The sequence below is a fragment of the Ips typographus genome, linkage group LG13 (genome assembly GCF_016097725.1).
Source record: "Ips typographus isolate SLU linkage group LG13, UJ_Ityp_2.0, whole genome shotgun sequence".
In the NCBI taxonomy this organism is placed as follows: domain Eukaryota; kingdom Metazoa; phylum Arthropoda; class Insecta; order Coleoptera; family Curculionidae; genus Ips; species Ips typographus.
The window spans coordinates 7183587-7206204 of NC_138434.1; the positions used below are offsets into that span (position 1 = coordinate 7183587).

The 22618-nt window shown below is 35.4% G+C and overlaps 1 protein-coding gene across 1 annotated transcript in view; it reads left to right on the forward strand.

Moving 5' to 3' along the window:
* Positions 1-244: 244 nt before the first annotated feature.
* Positions 245-22618, forward strand: part of LOC145737235 (armadillo repeat-containing protein 8-like) — a 48089-nt gene continuing 25715 nt past the window's right edge. Inside the window, exons 1-7 of the mRNA XM_081991847.1 lie at positions 245-448; positions 509-722; positions 6810-7013; positions 11745-11861; positions 12896-13088; positions 16357-16450; positions 16518-16684. Coding sequence (XP_081847973.1) covers positions 425-448; positions 509-722; positions 6810-7013; positions 11745-11861; positions 12896-13088; positions 16357-16450; positions 16518-16684 — 1013 coding nt within the window. The 5' untranslated portion in view covers positions 245-424. The remainder of the gene's footprint in view (positions 449-508; positions 723-6809; positions 7014-11744; positions 11862-12895; positions 13089-16356; positions 16451-16517; positions 16685-22618) is intronic.

Consider the following 22618-nt stretch of genomic DNA (forward strand, 5'->3'; position numbering starts at 1 on the left):
CAGTTATTCTGGTTCGAAAATTGACAATTTGGGAAACAAGAAAAGCGAGCAGCGAAATATAAAACCGCAAAATATGGATTACTCGGAGTTTTTCTATGACCTCGTAATTAAACTCAATTTATAACACTGGCGGTTAATCAATAAACAATCAGACTAAAAAAAAAAACATCTCACCGAAGACATCCCTAGTAGGTAAAAGAATTGAAAATGTCAAATGTCAAAGTTATTAATACGTCAAAGTCGTCAAACGAAACGTCAATGGTGATTGGTGAATAATTCTGAAATTCTGAACCAGACCGGAAAACCCAAACAAGTTTGGTAACAACTCTAAGTTTTCCTCTAATAACCGGTCATAATTGTTATTAAACACAAAAAAAAAATTGTGTGAATTAATATCACTTATTTGTTTGTTGCCGTGGAAAAAATGCAGCCTTTTACCGCTTTTATGGTAATGTAACCTAACCTCACATAAATTTCACTGAATGTAGGTTTTCCATTATTTTTCCAGTCGGTGGAAAGTTGCCGCTCGTATATGGACGATTTGTACTCCCAAGACGCGAACAAGTGTCTAATGTCGATTATGTGCATTAAGAATTCAGTGATTGGGTCAAACAGGCAAAAACAGAGTGTAATCGAACAAGGCATCGTTCCCAGGCTGATTTATCTGCTTAGGGATAAAACTATGAAGAATGATGTGAGGGTGGAAGCTGCTCTAACTATTGGTGAGTTTTGTTTTTCTTCGTTTGGACATTCACAGCAAATTGATGGGGTTTTGTGTGGAAAACGTACCAGCGAGCCAGCGTACCAGTTACAGAGTGTTTATCTGAACTTTCTTGAATTCCAATGCATTTTTTTGGAAATTTGACATTTGGGATGTTAAGGAGCATTTATGATATATTTTGGCATCAGTGTTTTACTGGAGTATATACAATGCCTGTCTAGTTTTAACTCATTCTGATAAAAAAAAGATAGCCTATGTTACTACAGCTTAAAACTCAGGTTAATACTGCCGCCAAAATACTCCTTTTCATACTTTGCTTGTGTCACGTAACAGCTATCATAACTGTCAAAACTCACTCACTAGTAACCTGAAAGTATAAAATGCCAATTTGGTTGGTTTTATTGAGGAATTGCACTGTAAATTGTGTTTACAGCTCTATGAAGCCAAATTTGACACTTCTGAAGTTAGGTAACACTAATACTTTGTTTGTGTCACGTGACAGCTGTCATAATGGTCAAACCTCACTTACCAGTAATCTGAAAGTATGAAATACTAATTTGGTGTGTTTTTTTGTGAAATTACACTGTAATTTATGTTTACAGCTCTTTGAAGCCAAATTTGACACTTTTGACATTAAGTAACACTAATATTTTGTTTGCGTCACGTGACAGCTGTCATAATTGTCAAACCGCACTTACCAGTAATCTGAAAGTATAAAATACTAATTTGGTGTGTTTTTTTTAGAAATTACACCGTAATTTATGTTTACAGCTCCTTGAAGCCAAATTTGACACTTTTGACATTAAGTAACACTAATATTTTGTTTGCGTCACGTGACAGCTGTCATAATTGTCAAAACGCACTTACCAGTAATCTGAAAGTATAAAATACTAATTTGGTGTGTTTTTTTTAGAAATTACACCGTAATTTATGTTTACAGCTCCTTGAAGCCAAATTTGACACTTTTGACATTAAGTAACACTAATATTTTGTTTGCGTCACGTGACAGCTGTCATAATTGTCAAAACGCACTTACCAGTAATCTGAAAGTATAAAATACTAATTTGGTGTGTTTTTTTGTGAAATTACACCGTAATTTATGTTTACAGCTCCATGAAACCAAATTTGACACTTTTGACATTAAGTAACACTAATATTTTGTTTGTGTCACGTGACAGCTGTCATAACTGTCAAAATGCACTTACCAGTAATCTGAAAGTATGAAAATACTAATTTGGTGTGTTTTTTTGTGAAATTATACTGTAATTTATGTTTACAGCTCTTTGAAGCCAAATTTGACAGTTCTGACATTAAGTAACACTAATATTTTGTTTGCGTCACGTGACAGCAGTCATACTTGTCAAAATGCACTTACCAGTAATCTGAAAGTATGAAAATACTAATTTAGTGTGTTTTTTGAGAAATTACACTGTAATTTATGTTTATAGCTCTTTGAAGCCAAATTTGACTCTTCTGACATTAAGTAACACTAATATTTTGTTTGCGTCACGTGACAGCTGTCATAATTGTCAAAACGCACTTACCAGTAATCTGAAAGTATAAAATACTAATTTGGTGTGTTTTTTTTTAGAAATTACACCGTAATTTATGTTTACAGCTCCTTGAAGCCAAATTTGACACTTTTGACATTAGGTAACACTAATATTTTGCTTGTGTCACGTGACAGCTGTCATTATTGTCAAACCGCACTTACCAGCAATCTGAAAGTATAAAATACTAATTTGGTGTGTTTTTTTGTGAAATTATATTGTAATTTATGTTTACAGCTCCTTGAAGCCAAATTTGACACTTTTGACATTAAGTAACACTAATATTTTGTTTTCGTCACGTGACAGCTGTCATAATTGTCAAAACGCACTTACCAGTAATCTGAAAGTATAAAATACTAATTTGGTGTGTTTTTTTTAGAAATTACACCGTAATTTATGTTTACAGCTCCTTGAAGCCAAATTTGACACTTTTAACATTAAGTAACACTAATATTTTGTTTTCGTCACGTGACAGCTGTCATAATTGTCAAAATGCACTTACCAGTAATCTGAAAGTATAAAATACTAATTTGGTGTGTTTTTTTGTGAAATTATACTGTAATTTATGTTTACAGCTCCTTGAAGCCAAATTTGACACTTTTGACATTAAGTAACACTAATATTTTGTTTTCGTCACGTGACAGCTGTCATAATTGTCAAAATGCACTTACCAGTAATCTGAAAGTATAAAATACTAATTTGGTGTGTTTTTTTGTGAAATTATACTGTAATTTATGTTTACAGCTCCTTGAAGCCAAATTTGACACTTTTGACATTAAGTAACACTAATATTTTGTTTGCGTCACGTGACAGCTGTCATAATTGTCAAAATGCACTTACCAGTAATCTGAAAGTATAAAATACTCATTTGGTGTGTTTTTTTTTTAGAAATTACACCGTAATTTATGTTTACAGCTCCTTGAAGCCAAATTTGACACTTTTGACATTAAGTAACACTAATATTTTGTTTGCGTCACGTGACAGCTGTCATAATTGTCAAACCGCACTTACCAGTAATCTGAAAGTATAAAATACTAATTTAGTGTGTTTTTTGAGAAATTACACCGTAATTTCTGTTTACAGCTCCTTGAAGCCAAATTTGACAGTTCTGACATTAAGTGACACGTGACAGCTGTCATAACTGTCAAAATGCACTTACCAGTAATCTGAAAGTATAAAACACTAATTTGGTGTGTTTTTTTGTAAAATTACACTGTAATTTATATTTACAGCTCCTTGAAGCCAAATTTGACACTTTTGACATTAAGTAACACTAATATTTTGTTTGTGTCACGTGACAGCTGTCATAATTGTCAAAACGCACTTACCAGTAATCTGAAAGTATAAAATACTAATTTGGTGTGTTTTTTTTAGAAATTACACCGTAATTTATGTTTACAGCGCTTTGAAGCCAAATTTGACACTTTTGACATTAAGTAACACTAAAATTTTGTTTGCGTCACGTGACAGCTGTCATAACTGTCAAAATGCACTTACCAGTTATCTGAAAGTTTAAAATAAATACTAATTTGATGTGTTTTTTTTGAGAAATTACACTGTAATTTATGTTTACAGCGCTTTCAAGCCAAATTTGACACTTTTGACATTAAGTAACACTAATATTTTGTTTGTGTCACGTGACAGCTGTCATAATTGTCAAAACGCACTTACCAGTAATCTGAAAGTATAAAATACTAATTTGGTGTGTTTTTTTGTGAAATTACACTGTAATTTATGTTTACAGCTCCATGAAAGCAAATTTGACAATTCTGACGTTAAGAAACATTTTGATACTTTGCTTGCGTCACGGGACAGCTGTCATAACTGTCAAAACTCACTCATCAGTAACCTGAAAGTAAAAAATGCCAATTTTGGTGTGTTTAATTGAGGAATTGCACTGTAAGTTGTGTTTACAGCTCCATGGAGCCAACTTTGACACTTCTGACATTAGATCAAGGAATAGGTATTTAAATTCCCGGCTAAATAGGAAAAAACTAGTATACGTGTCTAGAGGTCAATTTCTGAAAAAACCTGTATTTCTATATCTTGTCAGTTTGCAGCGCTAGACGGCGTTTTTCAAATTTCAGCCATTTTGAAAACTTCTCACAACTTTTATGTTTATTAAAATATTGAAATAAAGCAAAAACATGTCTTGAGACACTTTTTTGATGTGGCGTGCATAGTTTTTTGCTGCTACCTTCCGTTTTCTTGAAAATTTACCTATCTTTATTATTTGAAATGGAAATGACAGTTGGTTATAACTTTAGTAAAATGTCCCTTTTATGCTTACTTTACTACAATATAAGTATGTCTATAGTTAATCTTAAATATAACTGAGATATTACACTTTTTTGTTTTTATTCAAGTAGGCTTTGAGTCAGGTTTTGACATCAGCTGTCAAAAGTGACGTTTGTTTATTTCTTGTTTCTATGACAACACTTGAATGCTCAAAATTTCTGCTTTTTTAACTTTGGATTCAAAGTTTTAATTTTTTGTTTTTTTTTTAACTTTTTCAAAGTAATTTGTTATTGGGTCTATATCTGTTACTCATTGCAAGTTAACTTCATATTTCAGTTATTTGTAGGAATAACTATAGATATACTTCTTCTTCTTCTTTAGCCTATGTCCATCCACTCCTGAATGTAGGCCTCTTCCAATGATTTCCATGTCCGTCTATCCAGGGCAGTTTGGAACCAGTTTCTTCCTGCTATCTTCTGGATGTCATCCCGCCATCGCTTTGGGGGTCTCCCTGCATTTCTTTTTGTGGCTCTTGGGCGCCACTGCATTATTTTATTAGTTCATCTAGATGGATCCTGCCTTGCAACATGACCCGCCCATCGCCACTTTAGTTCGGCTGCTCTTCTCATAACATCGGTTACCCTTGTTCTTTTTCGGATCTCTTCGTTTCTTATTCGATCTCTGAGGCTGATTCCCAGCATGGCGCGCTCCATGGCTCTTTGAGTTGTTCTGAGCCTCTCTGCACTTCTCTCTGTAAGTGTCATAGTCTCCAGTCCGTATGTTGTGACGGGTAAAATGCAGGCCTCATAGACTTTCCGCTTAAGGTTGATTGGGATACTTTGGGATTTTAGAATGTAGCCTAGCCTACCGAATGCTGCCCAGCTGAGTCTTGTTCTCCGGGATATTTCGTTTGTTTGGTTTTGTTTTCCCAGTCTGATAGCGTGGCCCAGGTATATGTATTGCTCAACGTGTTCTAGAGTGCAGCCTTCTATGGTTATTGCCGTCTCTTCGCTGGTCATTATTTTGGTTTTGTTTAAATTCATCTTGAGCCCGATTTGTTTTGATGTTTCCTGCAGTTCTTCCAACATATCTTTCAGCTGATTGATGTCGTTACTGATGACAACAATATCGTCAGCAAAACGTAGATGATTCAGTCGGGTTCCATCTACATTGATACCTTTGTTTTCCCAGGCCATGTTTTTAAAGGCGCTTTCCAATGCCAATGTGAATAGTTTAGGGGATATGGTATCCCCTTGGCGGACTCCTTTTTCTATTTTAATCTTATCCGTTGATGTATCTTCGTCAATGGCTACTTGCAATGTAGCGTTTTCGTAGATGTGTTTTATAAGATTGGAGTATCTTGTGTCTATTCTTGCCTCGTTCATTGCGTTCAGAACCGCCCAGGTCTCAACCGAGTCAAAGGCCTTTTCGTAGTCGACGAACGCCAGATGTAGGAGTACGTTGTACTCGGTGCATTTCTCTATTAGAGTGCGGACGGTTTGTAGGTGATCATTTGTACCATATTCTTTTCTGAATCCTGCTTGCTCGACTGGCTGGTAAAAATCGAGCTTATTTGTCAGTCGGTTGGTCAAAATTTTTGTGAGGAGCTTGTACAGGTGTGAAAGAAGGCTGATTGGTCGGTAGTTTGCAATATTGGTATTGTCGCCCTTTTTGAAGATTAAAATAACTTCAGCGTTTTGCCAAGGTTTTGGTATTTTCTCTTCGCTAATACATTTGTTTAGAAGGACACAAAGGGCATGTTCAAGCGTTATTCCTCCCATCTTCAGCATTTCTTTCTTCTTTAGATATACTTACATCGTAGTAAATGTTTAAAAATAGAGAATTTTAGACAAGTTATATTAATATTTAAAATAAGAGAGTTATGTCAATTATTGAGAAAACGGAAAGTAGCAGCAAAAACTAAGCGTTGAATAGTGCCTTAAATTTTTTTTTTGTTTTACTTCGATATTTTCATAAACAAAAAGTTGTGAAGAGTTTTTTTTTCGGAAATTGAGCTCCAGACACGCATACTATTTTTTTCCTATTTAGCCGGGAAATAGGGTTTTCCTGTCAAAACACACTAAATCCGGACACTCTGTACAGAACAAAGGAAACATTTCGGGGTGCTTCGAGCCGGTTAATTAGAACCAACTGTCATTGTGACATCCCACTACATGGACCGTGAAAACGGAGTATTTCAGTACATTTTTGAAAAATCCGGCTCGAAGGACCAAAATGTGCTTTCCTGGCTATTTTCGTACATTTTACGGTCACTTTTATAGGTTTTGATTAATTTACAGGATCACTAGCCAAAGGAACCGAAGATCACATCGAGCTACTAATTAATTCCGGTATCGTAGAAACGTTGCTGGAAGCGTTGGAGGAGGAAGAACCGAAACTGATAGACGCGTGTTTGTGTTGTTTGCGTACGTTAGGCAGCCAAGAGTATCAGCCGATCAATTCGAAATTTGGCCTAAAAGATATGCAAACGCTACTTTCACTCAGTAAGTATACTTCCACTGGATCGGACATAATAAAACCCATTTTGTTAAGAAAACAAAATGACTGTAACATGTGACAGTATGGTCTAAACATACCGATCATAATACAATATTTCCAACACACTATAGTCAGTCATATTACCCAATTTCGGTAATTCAGTCATTATATAGCGTTCAGAATGTGTTTTCTTCTTTGTCTAAAACCTCAAAAAAAAAAACGCATAAACTGACAATGTACTTTGTTTCATTGGGGAATATTTAATTTTTCGTATGTCACTTGGATGGTTGTGACGTAATTGACAGCTGACGCATGACCTTAAGACGCTTTTTCTTGCAATTGTAACGTCACAACAAAAAATAACCTTCCATAAAGCTAGAAAGTTTTATTTACATTTTGAAACTTAAGACTTTCACTTTTATAGTTTTTGTTCCTAATTGAGACTAGTTTTGACAGTTGTGACGGGATTGACAGCTGTCACGTGTTATTAAGACACTTCTTAACTGGATTTTACCCACACAACTGTCAAATAACCTTCCATGAAGCTATAAGTTCATTTCAATCAACGAAACTTAATATTTTCACTTTTATAGTTTTTGTTCCTAATTGAGACTAGTTTTGACAGTTGTGACACGATTGACAGCTGTCACGTGTTATTAAGACACTTCTTAACTGGATTTTACCGTCACAACTGTCAAATAACCTTCCATGAAGCTATAAGTTCATTTCAATCAACGAAACTTAATATTTTCACTTTTATAGTTTTTGTTCCCAGTTGAGACTAGTTTTGACAGTTGTGACATGATTGACAGCTGTCACGTGTTATTAAGACACTATTTAACTGGATTTTACCGGCACAACTGTCAAATAACCTTCCATGAAGCTATAAGTTCATTTCAATCAACGAAACTTAATATTTTCACTTTTATACTGTTTGTTCCCAGTTGAGACTAATTTTGACAGTTGTGACATGATTGACAGCTGTCACGTGTTATTAAGACACTTCTTAACTGGATTTTACCGGCACAACTGTCAAATAACCTTCCATGAAGCTATAAGTTCACTTTAATCAAACAAACTTAATATTTTTACTTTTATAGTGTTTGTTCCTAATTGAGACTAATTTTGACAGTTGTGACACGATTGACAGCTGTCACGTGTTATTAAGACACTTCTTAACTGGATTTTACCGTCACAACTGTCAAATAACCTTCCATGAAGCTATAAGTTCATTTCAATCAACGAAACTTAATATTTTCACTTTTATACTGTTTGTTCCCAGTTGAGACTAATTTTGACAGTTGTGACATGATTGACAGCTGTCACGTGTTATTAAGACACTTCTTAACTGGATTTTACCGTCACAACTGTCAAATAACCTTCCATGAAGCTATAAGTTCATTTCAATCAACGAAACTTAATATTTTCACTTTTATAGTTTTTGTTCCCAGTTGAGACTAGTTTTGACAGTTGTGACATGATTGACAGCTGTCACGTGTTATTAAGACACTATTTAACTGGATTTTACCGGCACAACTGTCAAATAACCTTCCATGAAGCTATAAGTTCATTTCAATCAACGAAACTTAATATTTTCACTTTTATACTGTTTGTTCCCAGTTGAGACTAATTTTGACAGTTGTGACATGATTGACAGCTGTCACGTGTTATTAAGACACTTCTTAACTGGATTTTACCGGCACAACTGTCAAATAACCTTCCATGAAGCTATAAGTTCACTTTAATCAAACAAACTTAATATTTTTACTTTTATAGTGTTTGTTCCTAATTGAGACTAATTTTGACAGTTGTGACACGATTGACAGCTGTCACGTGTTATTAAGACACTTCTTAACTGGATTTTACCGTCACAACTGTCAAATAACCTTCCATGAAGCTATAAGTTCATTTCAATCAACGAAACTTAATATTTTCACTTTTATAGTTTTTGTTCCCAGTTGAGACTAATTTTGACAGTTGTGACATGATTGACAGCTGTCACGTGTTATTAAGACACTTCTTAACTGGATTTTACCGGCACAACTGTCAAATAACCTTCCATGAAGCTATAAGTTCACTTTAATCAAACAAACTTAATATTTTTACTTTTATAGTGTTTGTTCCTAATTGAGACTAATTTTGACAGTTGTGACACGATTGACAGCTGTCACGTGTTATTAAGACACTTCTTAACTGGATTTTACCGTCACAACTGTCAAATAACCTTCCATGAAGCTATAAGTTCATTTCAATCAACGAAACTTAATATTTTCACTTTTATAGTTTTTGTTCCTAATTGAGACTAGTTTTGACAGTTGTGACACGATTGACAGCTGTCACGTGTTATTAAGACACTTCTTAACTGGATTTTACCGTCAGAACTGTCAAATAACCTTCCATGAAGCTATAAGTTCATTTCAATCAACGAAACTTAATATTTTCACTTTTATAGTGTTTGTTCCCAGTTGAGACTAATTTTGACAGTTGTGACATGATTGACAGCTGTCACGTGTTATTAAGACACTTCTTAACTGGATTTTACCGGCACAACTGTCAAATAACCTTCCATGAAGCTATAAGTTCATTTCAATCAACGAAACTTAATATTTTCACTTTTATAGTTTTTGTTCCTAATTGAGACTAGTTTTGACAGTTGTGACACGATTGACAGCTGTCACGTGTTATTAAGACACTTCTTAACTGGATTTTACCGTCAGAACTGTCAAATAACCTTCCATGAAGCTATAAGTTCATTTCAATCAACGAAACTTAATATTTTCACTTTTATAGTGTTTGTTCCCAGTTGAGACTAATTTTGACAGTTGTGACATGATTGACAGCTGTCACGTGTTATTAAGACACTTCTTAACTGGATTTTACCGGCACAACTGTCAAATAACCTTCCATGAAGCTATAAGTTCATTTCAATCAACGAAACTTAATATTTTCACTTTTATAGTTTTTGTTCCCAGTTGAGACTAGTTTTGACAGTTGTGACATGATTGACAGCTGTCACGTGTTATTAAGACACTATTTAACTGGATTTTACCGGCACAACTGTCAAATAACCTTCCATGAAGCTATAAGTTCACTTTAATCAAACAAACTTAATATTTTTACTTTTATAGTGTTTGTTCCTAATTGAGACTAATTTTGACAGTTGTGACACGATTGACAGCTGTCACGTGTTATTAAGACACTTCTTAACTGGATTTTACCGGCACAACTGTCAAATAACCTTCCATGAAGCTATAAGTTCACTTTAATCAAAGAAACTTAATATTTTTACTTTTATAGTTTTTGTTCCCAGTTGAGACTAGTTTTGACAGTTGTGACGTGATTGACAGCTGTCACGTGTTATTAAGACACTTCTTAACTGGATTTTACCGTTACAACTGTCAAATAACCTTCCATGAAGCTATAAGTTCATTTCAATCAACGAAACTTAATATTTTCACTTTTATAGTTTTTGTTCCTAATTGAGACTAATTTTGACAGTTGTGACATGATTGACAGCTGTCACGTGTTATTAAGACACTTCTTAACTGGATTTTACCGGCACAACTGTCAAATAACCTTCCATGAAGCTATAAGTTCATTTCAATCAACGAAACTTAATATTTTCACTTTTATAGTGTTTGTTCCCAGTTGAGACTAATTTTGACAGTTGTGACGTGATTGACAGCTGTCACGTGTTATTAAGACACTATTTAACTGGATTTTACCGGCACAACTGTCAAATAACCTTCCATGAAGCTATAAGTTCATTTCAATCAACGAAACTTAATATTTTCACTTTTATAGTTTTTGTTCCCAGTTGAGACTAATTTTGACAGTTGTGACGTGATTGACAGCTGTCACGTGTTATTAAGACACTATTTAACTGGATTTTACCGGCACAACTGTCAAATAACCTTCCATGAAGCTATAAGTTCACTTTAATCAAAGAAAATTAATATTTTTACTTTTATGGTTTTTGTTCCCAGTTGAGACTAGTTTTGACAGTTGTGACGTGATTGACAGCTGTCACGTGTTATTAAGACACTTCTTAACTGGATTTTACCGTCACAACTGTCAAATAACCTTCCATGAAGCTATAAGTTCACTTTAATCAAAGAAACTTAATATTTTTACTTTTATAGTGTTTGTTCCCAGTTGAGACTAATTTTGACAGTTGTGACGTGATTGACAGCTGTCACGTGTTATTAAGACACTATTTAACTGGATTTTACCGGCACAACTGTCAAATAACCTTCCATGAAGCTATAAGTTCATTTCAATCAACGAAACTTAATATTTTCACTTTTATAGTTTTTGTTCCTAATTGAGACTAATTTTGACAGTTGTGTCTCGATTGACAGCTGTCACGTGTTATTAAGACACTTCTTAACTGGATTTTACTGGCACAACTGTCAAATAACCTTCCATGAAGCTATGAGTTCACTTTAATCAAACAAACTTAATATTTTCACTTTTATAGTGTTTGTTCCCAGTTGAGACTAATTTTGACAGTTGTGACGTGATTGACAGCTGTCACGTGATATTAAGACACTTTTTAACTGGATCGTCCGTGAAGCTGTAAACTCCATTTCCTTTAAGGGCAATTAAAACTTTCACTCTTATACCTTTGCGTTCGTAATTGAGACACAGGTTTTGACAGTTGCTGCGTAGTTGACAGCTGTCATTCATCATCACACGTCATTTTTCTAACATTTGTTATTTGTCTCGTCCTACAGTTAGTCCTGCAGAGTCCATACAGCGACAGTCGTGCGTGGCGACCATTTTAACTTCGGCGTGTAAAACCAGCACGGAACAGAACAATTTGTGTGCAATCGGAGCTCCTAAAGTTTTGGGTAAGTTCAATGGCGTCATTTGTTTTTGCCGTTTTTAATGCGTAAAACACAGGATGTTGTTCCTAAAATGTGCGGAAAAAAATGTCAGTTTTTAAGGTTCTAACCCAACTTAACTTCAACAGTCCAAAAGTGTCACAAAGTGTTGCAATATTTTTTTAAATTCATATTCTTTGAAGTTAAAATTGGAGATATGGCAACGTCGGGGAGTGACAATTAGGAATGTGTAAACACCGGGCGCATTCAATTTTCTGTTGTTACGTCATCAGCGTCGACAGACTGTTTGACCGATGACACTACAATGACAGAACTGTCAAATGGCACATTGATCAGACAATAAATAAATAAACAAACTGAAGTTATTCCTTCTTTATGTTTTGCTTATTTGTATTTTTGATGTTTTTAAGCAGAATAATCATAACCGCTTATTGACATTTGACACCTGACAGGGCTCAAATCTGTCAAAGTTCAAACTGTGTTTAAAAAATCATTAAAACAGTATAATGCAGTTTTGGCGTTGAAAATAATCTCAGACGTCGAATTATATCTGTCAAAGTATAGTCAAAACTATCACGTGAACTGAATGAATACAATTTTGACAGTTGTTAAGGTAGTGACAGTTCAAATGACAACGTCATTGTACCAATCATACTTTAAAACTGTCAGAATCACAATTATAACTCTATAAAATGATTTTAATAATATACTTTCCATAGAGTTAATCAACAACATTCAGGGTTTCTTTATAGTTTTACTGTCATTTTGGTATGGGTTTTGACAGATGTGACGTGTAGCTGTCAATTTTGGACGCAACTTAATCTGTCACTAAACTGTCGAATTAGTCGAAAACGAGTACAAACACGACTCGCCGTGTCTCAATCCAAAATGGCGGTTAGTGCGGCCATTTTGTTTTTTTTACTCGAGTTTCTACTGGTTTTCTACTAAATCGAGGACGGAGAATTCCATGGTAACGTTCATTTTTGCATCGCTTTGACACAAACTTGATTTTTTCCAAACAATTTGTGTATTTTTTGCAGCATCTCTGCTCTCGGTGGATCATCCGTCGGTTCGTATTCCGGTCGCGACTTGTTTGACCGTGATGTGTTTTAATAATGCGAACGTGGCCGAGGAAGTAGTCCACACTTCGTACAAGGACACGAAAATAATCGGTTACTTGTCGATGATGATATCCAGGGGCAAACCGGTCGAGATGCAACTGGAAGCTGCAAGGTAAGTTTTAAATAATAATCAGTTTCAGTATAAAAATGACAGTTTTGATAGATAAAATAACTGAATTTGACTTTTTGTTTTACTGTCAAAATGATGATGATTGATTTCAGGGATGTAAAATTTCAGGAAAATTAAATTTATGGAAATTTTTCCAGAACATTTTCTGGAAAAATTGGAAAGTTTGAAAATTCAAAAATAATTCGTTTTTTATATTTTTGTACTGTTAACTTGAAGGTATTCTGGCAGTTAAGGTTAATTTTGAAAATAAAAAAAATCAGGTGAAATTTTGTGACAATTCTAGTTTTTAATTTTTCATGGTCAAATGGTGCGTGGTACCAAAAAAGTGTATAGAAGGTAAAAATTTCAGACCTCTAACCTGAAACGTTCCTGAGATATTGAGCAAAAACTGCAAAAAACGATAGTCCACTTTCACACACCCTCTAGCGGGTAAACGGGGCAACTTAGCCGTGCCCGCTCAACGTCACGTGATAGCCCCGTTTATTAGCTTTCTTTTGTTAAACGGTGTGATTATACAGGGTGTTTCAAATAAGCGAGTTATGGACGATTTTTTGGAAAAGTGCACGGAAATTTGATTTAAATTAGGGATTTTATGGGCCTGCTATACTAACGGCAATCATTTTAGATTTTCCTTGATCAAAGTGATTTTTTTAACTAATTTGAACCTGGGAAACACAAATCTCACGTCCATTTTACTCTAACTGGCACCGTTTCGGAGATGACCTTGAAATGATGCCAATTTTGACACTTGACAATTTTGCAGTTGAGGTATATTCTGAAAATAAAAAACTTTTTAAAAAAAATTAGAAGGTATCAACTGAAATTTTTTGACAATTCTAGTTTTTAATTTTTCAAGGTCAAACGGTGCGTGGTACCAAAAAAGTGTAAAAAGTATAAAAGGTAAAACTTGAATTCCCTCGAGGTGCATTTGTGGTCCAAATTTCAGACTTCTAACCTGAAACGTTCCTGAGATATTAATCAAAAACTACAAAAAACGAGAGCCAACTTTTACACCCTCTAGCGGCTAAACGGGGCAACTTAGCCGTGCCCGCTCAACGTCACGTGATAGCTCCGTTCGTTAGCTTTGTTTTGTTATACGGTGTGTTTATACAGGGTGTTTCAAATAAGCGAGTCTGTTTGAAGCTCTCAAAGAAAAGAGTATGTACTCTGTAAGTTGAGTGTGAGTCAATAAATAGTTTGGATTGTTGCTCAAATTTAGGACACCCTGTATACTGATTGTTTATCTAGGAATAAAGTATATGCAAATATCTACGATTCATATTTGGTATTTTTTTATAAAATGAAAATTAAATAAGTTACAAGGATGTTAAAAATTCATTGAATCACCCTGTAAACTACTCCATTGTATTGTCAATAACTCGGTTATTTTGACAATTTATAGGGTGGTTCAATATACCAATTTTGAGCCCTTGAAATTCTCTTTTGACCACCCTGTATAGCTTTTTTACCTAAAACGTCGAATAAATGAGTTATTTACTGTTAAAACTGGGTTGTTTAATTTTGACAGTTTTTACTGTGACAGCCCATAACTCTGTTATTTTGACAGTTACAGGGTGGTTCAATATACCAATTTGTAGCCCTTGAAATTGTCTTTTGATAACCCTGTATACCATATACCTATAGTAGAAATGTCACGATACCGAAAGATTAAAGCTTTTATACCAGGAATGTGTTGTCCAGAAGGGATAAATTTATAAATAATATTTTTTTTTAAATTCATATCATTTTGAAAAGTGTCAAGGTTGGGTATACAACATTTTTCAGAAAGTTTCCGGTAATTTTCCGGAAAAATCTGAAATTTTTGAAAATAATTCGTTTTTTAATTAATTGTACAACAATTCAATATCAAATGAAATAAAGTTGAATGTACTTTTAATCATTTACCCCCGTTTGCACCGTCGTTTTGTAAGCCGCGAGCTTAATTATTTAAGTGTGGGTCAGACTGTGACAGTACAGGTAAAAAAAGTCACATTCTAAACCACACTTAACTTAAGCTATTCTTAGAGTACAACGGTGCAAATGGCGGTTAGATGTCTTAAATTGTCTTATTAGAATGCATGATAAGTTTGACAATTGGTTTCCTTATCATGGACAATTTTTATTTAAACATTGTCCATGATAAGGAAAGTCAATTTCCGGTAATTTCCCAAAATGAAAATTTTCCGACTCGAAAATTACCGCTTTTACATCTCTAATTGATTCGATCTTGTTCTGTAAATGTTCCAATTTTTGACAGTTTCACTTTTAAAATGACAGTATTATTAATGACAGTATTTAATTTTGTAGTGTTGTTTTATGTCTTCAAATTCCAAAACTGTCATTTTCTCACTCCAAGTAAATTTTACAGACGATTTTGTCTCTGACCGTCCTTTCAAACGTTCCAGAACGTTTTAGAGATCTCTAGAACGTTCCGGCAAGATGTAGAAGCTTCTACAAAGATCCGGAAAGTTTTGAAACATTGCAGACAGTTCTAGAACGTTTTAGAAGGCTTTAGAACGTTTCGGCAAGTTCTAGAAACTTCTACACAACTCCGGAAAGTTGTGAAACATTTCAGAACGTTTTAGAAGTCTTTAGAATGTTCCGGCAAATTCTAAAAGCTTTCACAAAAATCTGGAATAGTTCTGAAACAACGCAGAGAGTTTTAGAAGAAAGCTTTTAGAACATTTGATAAACAATAGTCTGAAAGCTTTTAGAACATTCGAGAATCATTTAGAGGCTTGTAGAACATTCTCGAACCTTGAAGAAACATTCGAGAACATTTTAGAACATTCTACAACCTTTTGGAAGCTTTAAGAGCCTTATCGAGCCTTTTAGACCGTTCTAAAATCTTTTGAAAGCTTTTAGAACTTTGGAAGAACTTACCTGATTTTGTAGTGTTTTTTTATGTCATTAGCTAGGAAATTTAATCAGGATTCCAAAAATGTGCTTAAAGCAGTCATTTTCTCACTGCAAGTGCGTTTTACAGGGGATTTTGTCCCTGACTGTCCTTTTAAACTTTGAAACCGCTTTTCTCCCTAACTGTACCAAATTTTGTAGTGTTTTTTCATATTATTGAATGAGGATTTCAAAAATGTGCTTAAAACTGTTATTTTCTCACTCCAAGTGGGTTTTACAGGCGATTTTGTTTCTGGCTGTCTTTTCCAACTGTGTTTCTGGCAGTTTAAACTTTGACAGCTTTTTTCTACCTGACTGTATCAAATTTTGATGTTTTTTAAACTTACGTTTGCAGATGTTTAACGAACATACATCGGGCAGGCGCCATTTCCGCTTTCGATCCGATCGTCACCTACAAAACGTTGCCGTGTCTAGTGAGGTTATGTCAGGTATGTCGTCATCTTCAGACAGTCGGACCATTTTGACAGACGCAGACATTGTGCGTGTTAATTTCAGATGGAACATACGGAAGCGCATCGAGCGGTCGCGGCCGAAACTTTGGCCTATTTGACGGAAGTCGACAGCAATTTGCAGCAAATCGCCGCCATCAGCAATCAGCTGGTGAGCGCTCTAGTCGATCTGTTGGGTTGTTCGAGCGTTTCGGCTCGCACCGCTGCTTTCAGGTACGTCACGTAAACCGTCAAATACAGGGTGTCAACAAAAATGGGATCATACAAAAAGTCCCATCTTACAGTGGGTTTTTGTTGGATTTTCCTTAACATTTTTTTTTGCTTACTGTAAAATTTTGACAGTAACAACGTTTGACTGTTTTGACTTGAGACGTTGATTAATCTGTCATGAATTGTCTAAATTCGGTCCGTGAATCTATAAAACTACAAAACATACTAAACAAGTTGGTAATTGATAGAAAATCAAATAAATTGCATTTTGTAGTTCTATGCGTAAAATTTTGATAGTAATGACGTTTTACTGTTTTAATTTAAGACGGTTTGAAATCTTTTGAAAGCTTCTGGACTAGTTGAAGAGCATTTGGAGCTTCTATAGTGTTTTGGAAGCTTTTAAAATCTTTTTTGCCGATCTGGGGGATTTAAAGTAAATTCTTCCAAATTAAACAATGATTTTATTGAAATTTTATTTATTTGTTAAAGTGTAAGGACGAAAAAGGATAATTAACATTAACATAACTTAAATCTAGTTCTTATTATTATATATATTTACATTTATATTGACTTTGGTGCAATTTGCAAGGCTAACGAAGGGTGGACAATTGGAAGCAACATTTTTAGTAGTAAACATATTCTGCACATACGTAGCAGTCGCCGTTGCCGTTGTCTCATTTTCTGAAATTGATCTTTCTATGGTTGATTCTGATGCCATATCAACATCGGAGAAGACATTGGTGAATATTTGATCGGCAACATTCTTCTTTTGATACAATGAATTTTCAACATAACCTTCAGCAACAGAACTGCTTTTCCAGCCACCATGTCTTTTCAACACATTATGGTTGATCCAGAGTCGGCAAGTAAAGAAGCTGATTCTACGAAAACAATGCCCAGTATATAGGTTTGCGTTTGGTAGTCTCAAGTAGCCAGCAATTCTCCTTGATAGCAGAGTCGGGCAAGCTACTGAAATTAAGTAGCTAGCTACAGCTACAAGCTACATTGTTATTCTATTATTCAAGCTACAATTTGGATAGCTACTTTCTGAAAAAAACTAGTTAAACTACAAAGTAACTGAAGCTACTAGTTAGTTTAATCTAGTTACTTTTTAAGTTACTTCCTACAAATTTTTATATAATACGTGACTCAGGAGTGCGTAATTGGTTCATAACTATTTTTCTAGTCATTCTATCGATTTGCGGATTTGACTAACCACTGGGTCACCCTGTATGTATAACAAAGCTTTTAATCAACTTAATAGTCGTGTGAATTGTAACTTTTAAAATAGTTCGTCTTATTAGTCTTATTGTGCTGGAGGCTGGAGAGGACAAAAAAATAATTAGCAAAGTAAAACAGGGATAAATAAAATAAAGAAAAACAATATGTAAAGATATATTTCAAACATTTATGTTTTCAGATTAAAATATGGATATAGATAGCATATCTTGCTTCTGCATAAATATAACATTAGTAGCCTGTATAACAGTAAATTAAAACAAAAACTAAACATTCATCATTCATGACATAAAATTTTAAATTAAATCAATTTTTCATTCAGAATATTCAGACACTTTTTTAACAAAAAATGCAAACTAAAGCAACACATATGAGAAACGTTAAAGATATATACACTTAACACCCTATACCTATTATTTATTATTTATTGTATTTGCTTTTAGCAAAACGAGTTTTTCGAACAGTTTATCAGATAGCCCATGCCTCCTTGGAGAATTAACTAAAGTTGCAAATGAGAATAATCGTTCTACGGGAGCTGAGGACGTTAAGGATGTATTAAATTTTTTGAAGATCTCTTTTATATACGGATAGTCATCAAGCATTCTAAGATCTTGTCGGTTATCACCAAAATACTTTAATAATTGAAGTTCAATTTTATTTTTGAGAGCAGTACGACTTTCAAGAATATTGTGCTCGCTCCATGTTGAAGCTGTAACGGTAGAAGATTCTGCTGGTGCTGATAAATTAACTCTTGGAAAAGTAGACTCAGGTGCTGTAGATATTGTTGGCTCAGGTTCATTAAAATCGAAAAAGTCGGAAAAACTTGTGTCCTTGTTTTCGTTGTCAGGACTAAGACTTGCATCTATATCCAAATGAGGTAAAATATGCAGGGCAGTGTTGATAATAAGTTCCTGTATACATTTTTTGTCTGTGTTGAGTGAATCGCTTTCGTTAAATATTGTGAGCCATCGAAGTTTGATCGAAGGCAGTGTTGCCGCTGCAATAATAGCACCTTCGGAATCATGGTTTCTAAAAAAATATTTCTCAAACCTTTTAGCAAGTTTAGTGAGTTTCACTTTTAAAGATAATATGCTAGGCATGAAGTAACCGTAAAATGTATTGTTTTCTCCCTGTAAGAAGTCCAGAGTTTCAGCAATGGGTTTCAATATAATACAGTATTCTTCTAAATACTGCCTTACTTTACTTTTCCGTGTCCGAGTCCAAAACTACAGCCTTTCAGCCCAAAAACGGGCTACGTCGACAGCTTCATTGTTAGCGAGCCATAAATCATCGAGGGTACATGTTGAGGGGCACAGCTCACATGTTGTTAGGTGTGTCATATTCTGTACTTCCCCACATTCACACAGGACGTCGTCATTTGCTATTATACCCCACTTCGCCAAGTTTGATTTGACAGGGGCAACGCCGGTTCGCATACGATTAAGCATGCGCCAAGTTCTCCACTCCAGCTCCATTCCTTGGGAGGGTTCTTGGTCCAGGGGGCAGTTCTCCGGGGGCTCGATGTTGACAGATCTCATGAAACGTCTCCTGGACCTAAGCCGGCTTGGTTCATGAGGTTCCTCGAGCTGGTACAGAGGGTGTCTGTCATCAAACTTTTGTTTGAATCTTTCCTGGTATTGGGCACTGTCTCTTCGATCCTCCGGGGATGCGAAACCCGCTGCTTTGTATAGTAGTGGTAATGGAGCAGCCCTCATACAACCAGTAACTATTCGACAGGTATCATTTAAAGCCGTGGTGACGTCTTTCGCATGCCTGGATCTACCCCATACTGGGCAGGCATATTCTGCGGTTGAGAAACTCAAAGCCTCAGCCGTTGTCCTCAGAACGTTTGGGTTTGCTCCCCATTTGCTCCCAGCTAGTTTTTTAAGGAGGTTGTTTCTAGAAGTGACCTTCTGTCTAGTGTTTTGGCAGTGGTATTTGTACGTGAGAGATCGATCTAGAACAACTCCCAGGTACTTAGGCTTATCTGTGTGCTCTAGGGCCTGTCCTTCCCAAGTTACATTTAGTTTTTTGTCTGCCAAGCGAGTGTTTAGATGGAAGGCAGTTACCTGGGTTTTAGTAGGATTTGGTTTGAGTGAGTTCTGCTTGTAGTAGTTTGACATCATTTTTAGGGCTTTTTCCAGTTTATTTTCGAGCTGTTCATGTGTTCTGACTTGTACGGCGATGCCAAGATCATCAGCATATATAAAATGTTCTGCTTGTGGGTGTATTGGTTGGTCGTTGGTGTATATGTTAAAAAGGGAAGGAGCTAGTACACTTCCCTGTGGTAAGCCATTTCTTTGAGTTCTCCACCTACTTTTTTTCCCATTTAACACAACGTAGTAGCGCCTGTTGCATAGCAGTGACTCGACTATTTTGGTAAGATTGTAGTCCATTAGTGTATTGTATGTCTTGGTCAGGAGCGTCTTATGGTTGATGGTATCATACGCAGCCGTAAGGTCGATCAGGGCCACCCCAGTCATTTCTTTCCGCTCGAAACCGTCCTCTATAAATTCAGTAATGTTCAATATCTGACCTGTACAAGATTTTCCTGGCCTAAAGCCCGCCTGTTGGGGAATAAGTTTCGGATCCAGGTAGTCCTGGATACGATTTAGGATGAGGCGTTCATACAGTTTGTACAGATGGCACAACAAGGATATCGGACGATAGCTACTTGGCAACTCTGGGTCTTTTCCTGGCTTGAGGAGGGCAATTACTTTTGATTTGCGCCATGATTTTGGAATTTGATAGGTATTCTTACAGTTGTTATAGAGGTCTAGCAGCCATGTTTTTGTCTTGGGTCCGAAGTGTTTGACTTGTTCCGTCAACATCTCATCCACCCCAGGTGATTTTCCATTTTTCATGCAGTTTATCCCTTTTTCAAGTTCTTCGATGGTAAATGGGTCCATGAGTAGATCTGTTTCTATTTCCGGTCTTCTATTGATTTTTGAGGCTCTGCATTTGTTGGTTTTACCGTTCACGAGAAGTTGGTGTGCAACCTGATCTGGTCTTACTGCGCACGGTTGTTTGATTTCTGTGGGGTCACCACTGAGTTTTTTTATTGTATTCCAGGCCTGTTTACTACTATGTGTCATGTCCATCTTTTCGAGGGTTTCACTCCATCTTTTTTGTCTTGAGGCACTAAGTAATTTCTAAATACTGCAATTCAGTATCTCTGAAACAATCCTTACTTAAATCTAATTTATCAAACAAATCTTTTAATTGACTTTTGCATTTCAAGATTTGTGACATGGAGTTATAAAAAGAATTCCATCTCGTAATGCAAGGATACGATAACGTGTGCCCCAACATTTCTTGGATTATTTCTGCACTTTTTGGTTTGCTAGCCTTTTTCCATAGCTTGTTGCACTTTTGTACTACTCTTTCATGTCGAGATTTTAACGATGCATTCGTATTAATTGCATTATGAAAATCAGTGGTTGCAAGAAGATTTAGAGTGTGGCTAGCGCATCTCAAATGCTTTGGCAATGTAAATTCCACTTCGTTGGAACTGTTTGGAACATAGTAAAACAAGTCCACTTCCACTTCATCGACTTCGTCTTCTTCGGATTCGATTGCAGATTCTTCATCGATGTTGTCGGCTGAGACTGGATAAATGGGTATTTTAATTCCATACTCTTGAAACGCTTTGACAAAGTTTGATCCATTATCTGTTATCGTCGACACAAGTTTTTGCATATCTAAATTGAATTTCATGTGTATATTATCAAGCATTTCGCTGATTTTATCGTATGAGTGAGTGCCCTTAAACCTGGTACAAGCCAGAGCTGCCGATTTTCTTTGTAAATTGTCATCCAACCAGTGGCATGTAACACCTAAAAAACTTCTTCTTTTTGCGGACCAAATATCAGCCGTTGTGCAAACATATTTAGTCTTATTTAGTTCCTCTTGAATTTTACTAACGGACTTTTTAATCAATCGTTTATTCGGCGTCCTAATGTTCTTCTGCTCATTAGAGAGTAATTTGTATAAGATATCAACTTTTTGAAACTATTGTATTCAACAGTTGTCGTAGGAGATATAGATTCGACAATGTAAGAAACAACATCACTGTCGAATTGTCTTTGACTAAAATTTGAATTTGCCTTTAAACTGAGTGTTCCTGTATGCTGAAATGTGGCTTGTTGCAGTTTATTTTCAGTCAGAGTTTAATTGCTTCATAGGAGTAGAAGACCGTTTGGAAGATTTTCTCCTTTCTTTGTACGCATTATAATCTTTCAAACTGCAGGGATGTTTTATACGCATATGTTTTAAAAAGTTGGAAGTGCTGTTTGATGGTCCTCTTATTCGACAGTCAACGGGTTTACAAAGCTGACATTTTGCTTCTACATTTTTACCTTTTATTTTAACAAACAAGAAAAATGTTCCATCAAATAAAGCATGGCTTTTAAATTTCGCTTCATCGTCGCTCTTATTCTGACTTATTGATGAATTTATTGGTAAGTTTCCATTAGAAGATAATTCACTAAAATAGAAAAAATTTGCATGAGAATTTTCAAACTTTGGCCCATAAGAAGTTTAAATGAGAAGTTTTTTGTGTCCATACCTTAATAACGTATGGTACAGCACGTTAAAATATCACCCTGTATGGCTCACTAGGCTCACCCTATAATATAATGAACTAGTTACTATAACTACCTCCCACTAGTGCCACTTGCTTCGGGTTCTATTTGCTCT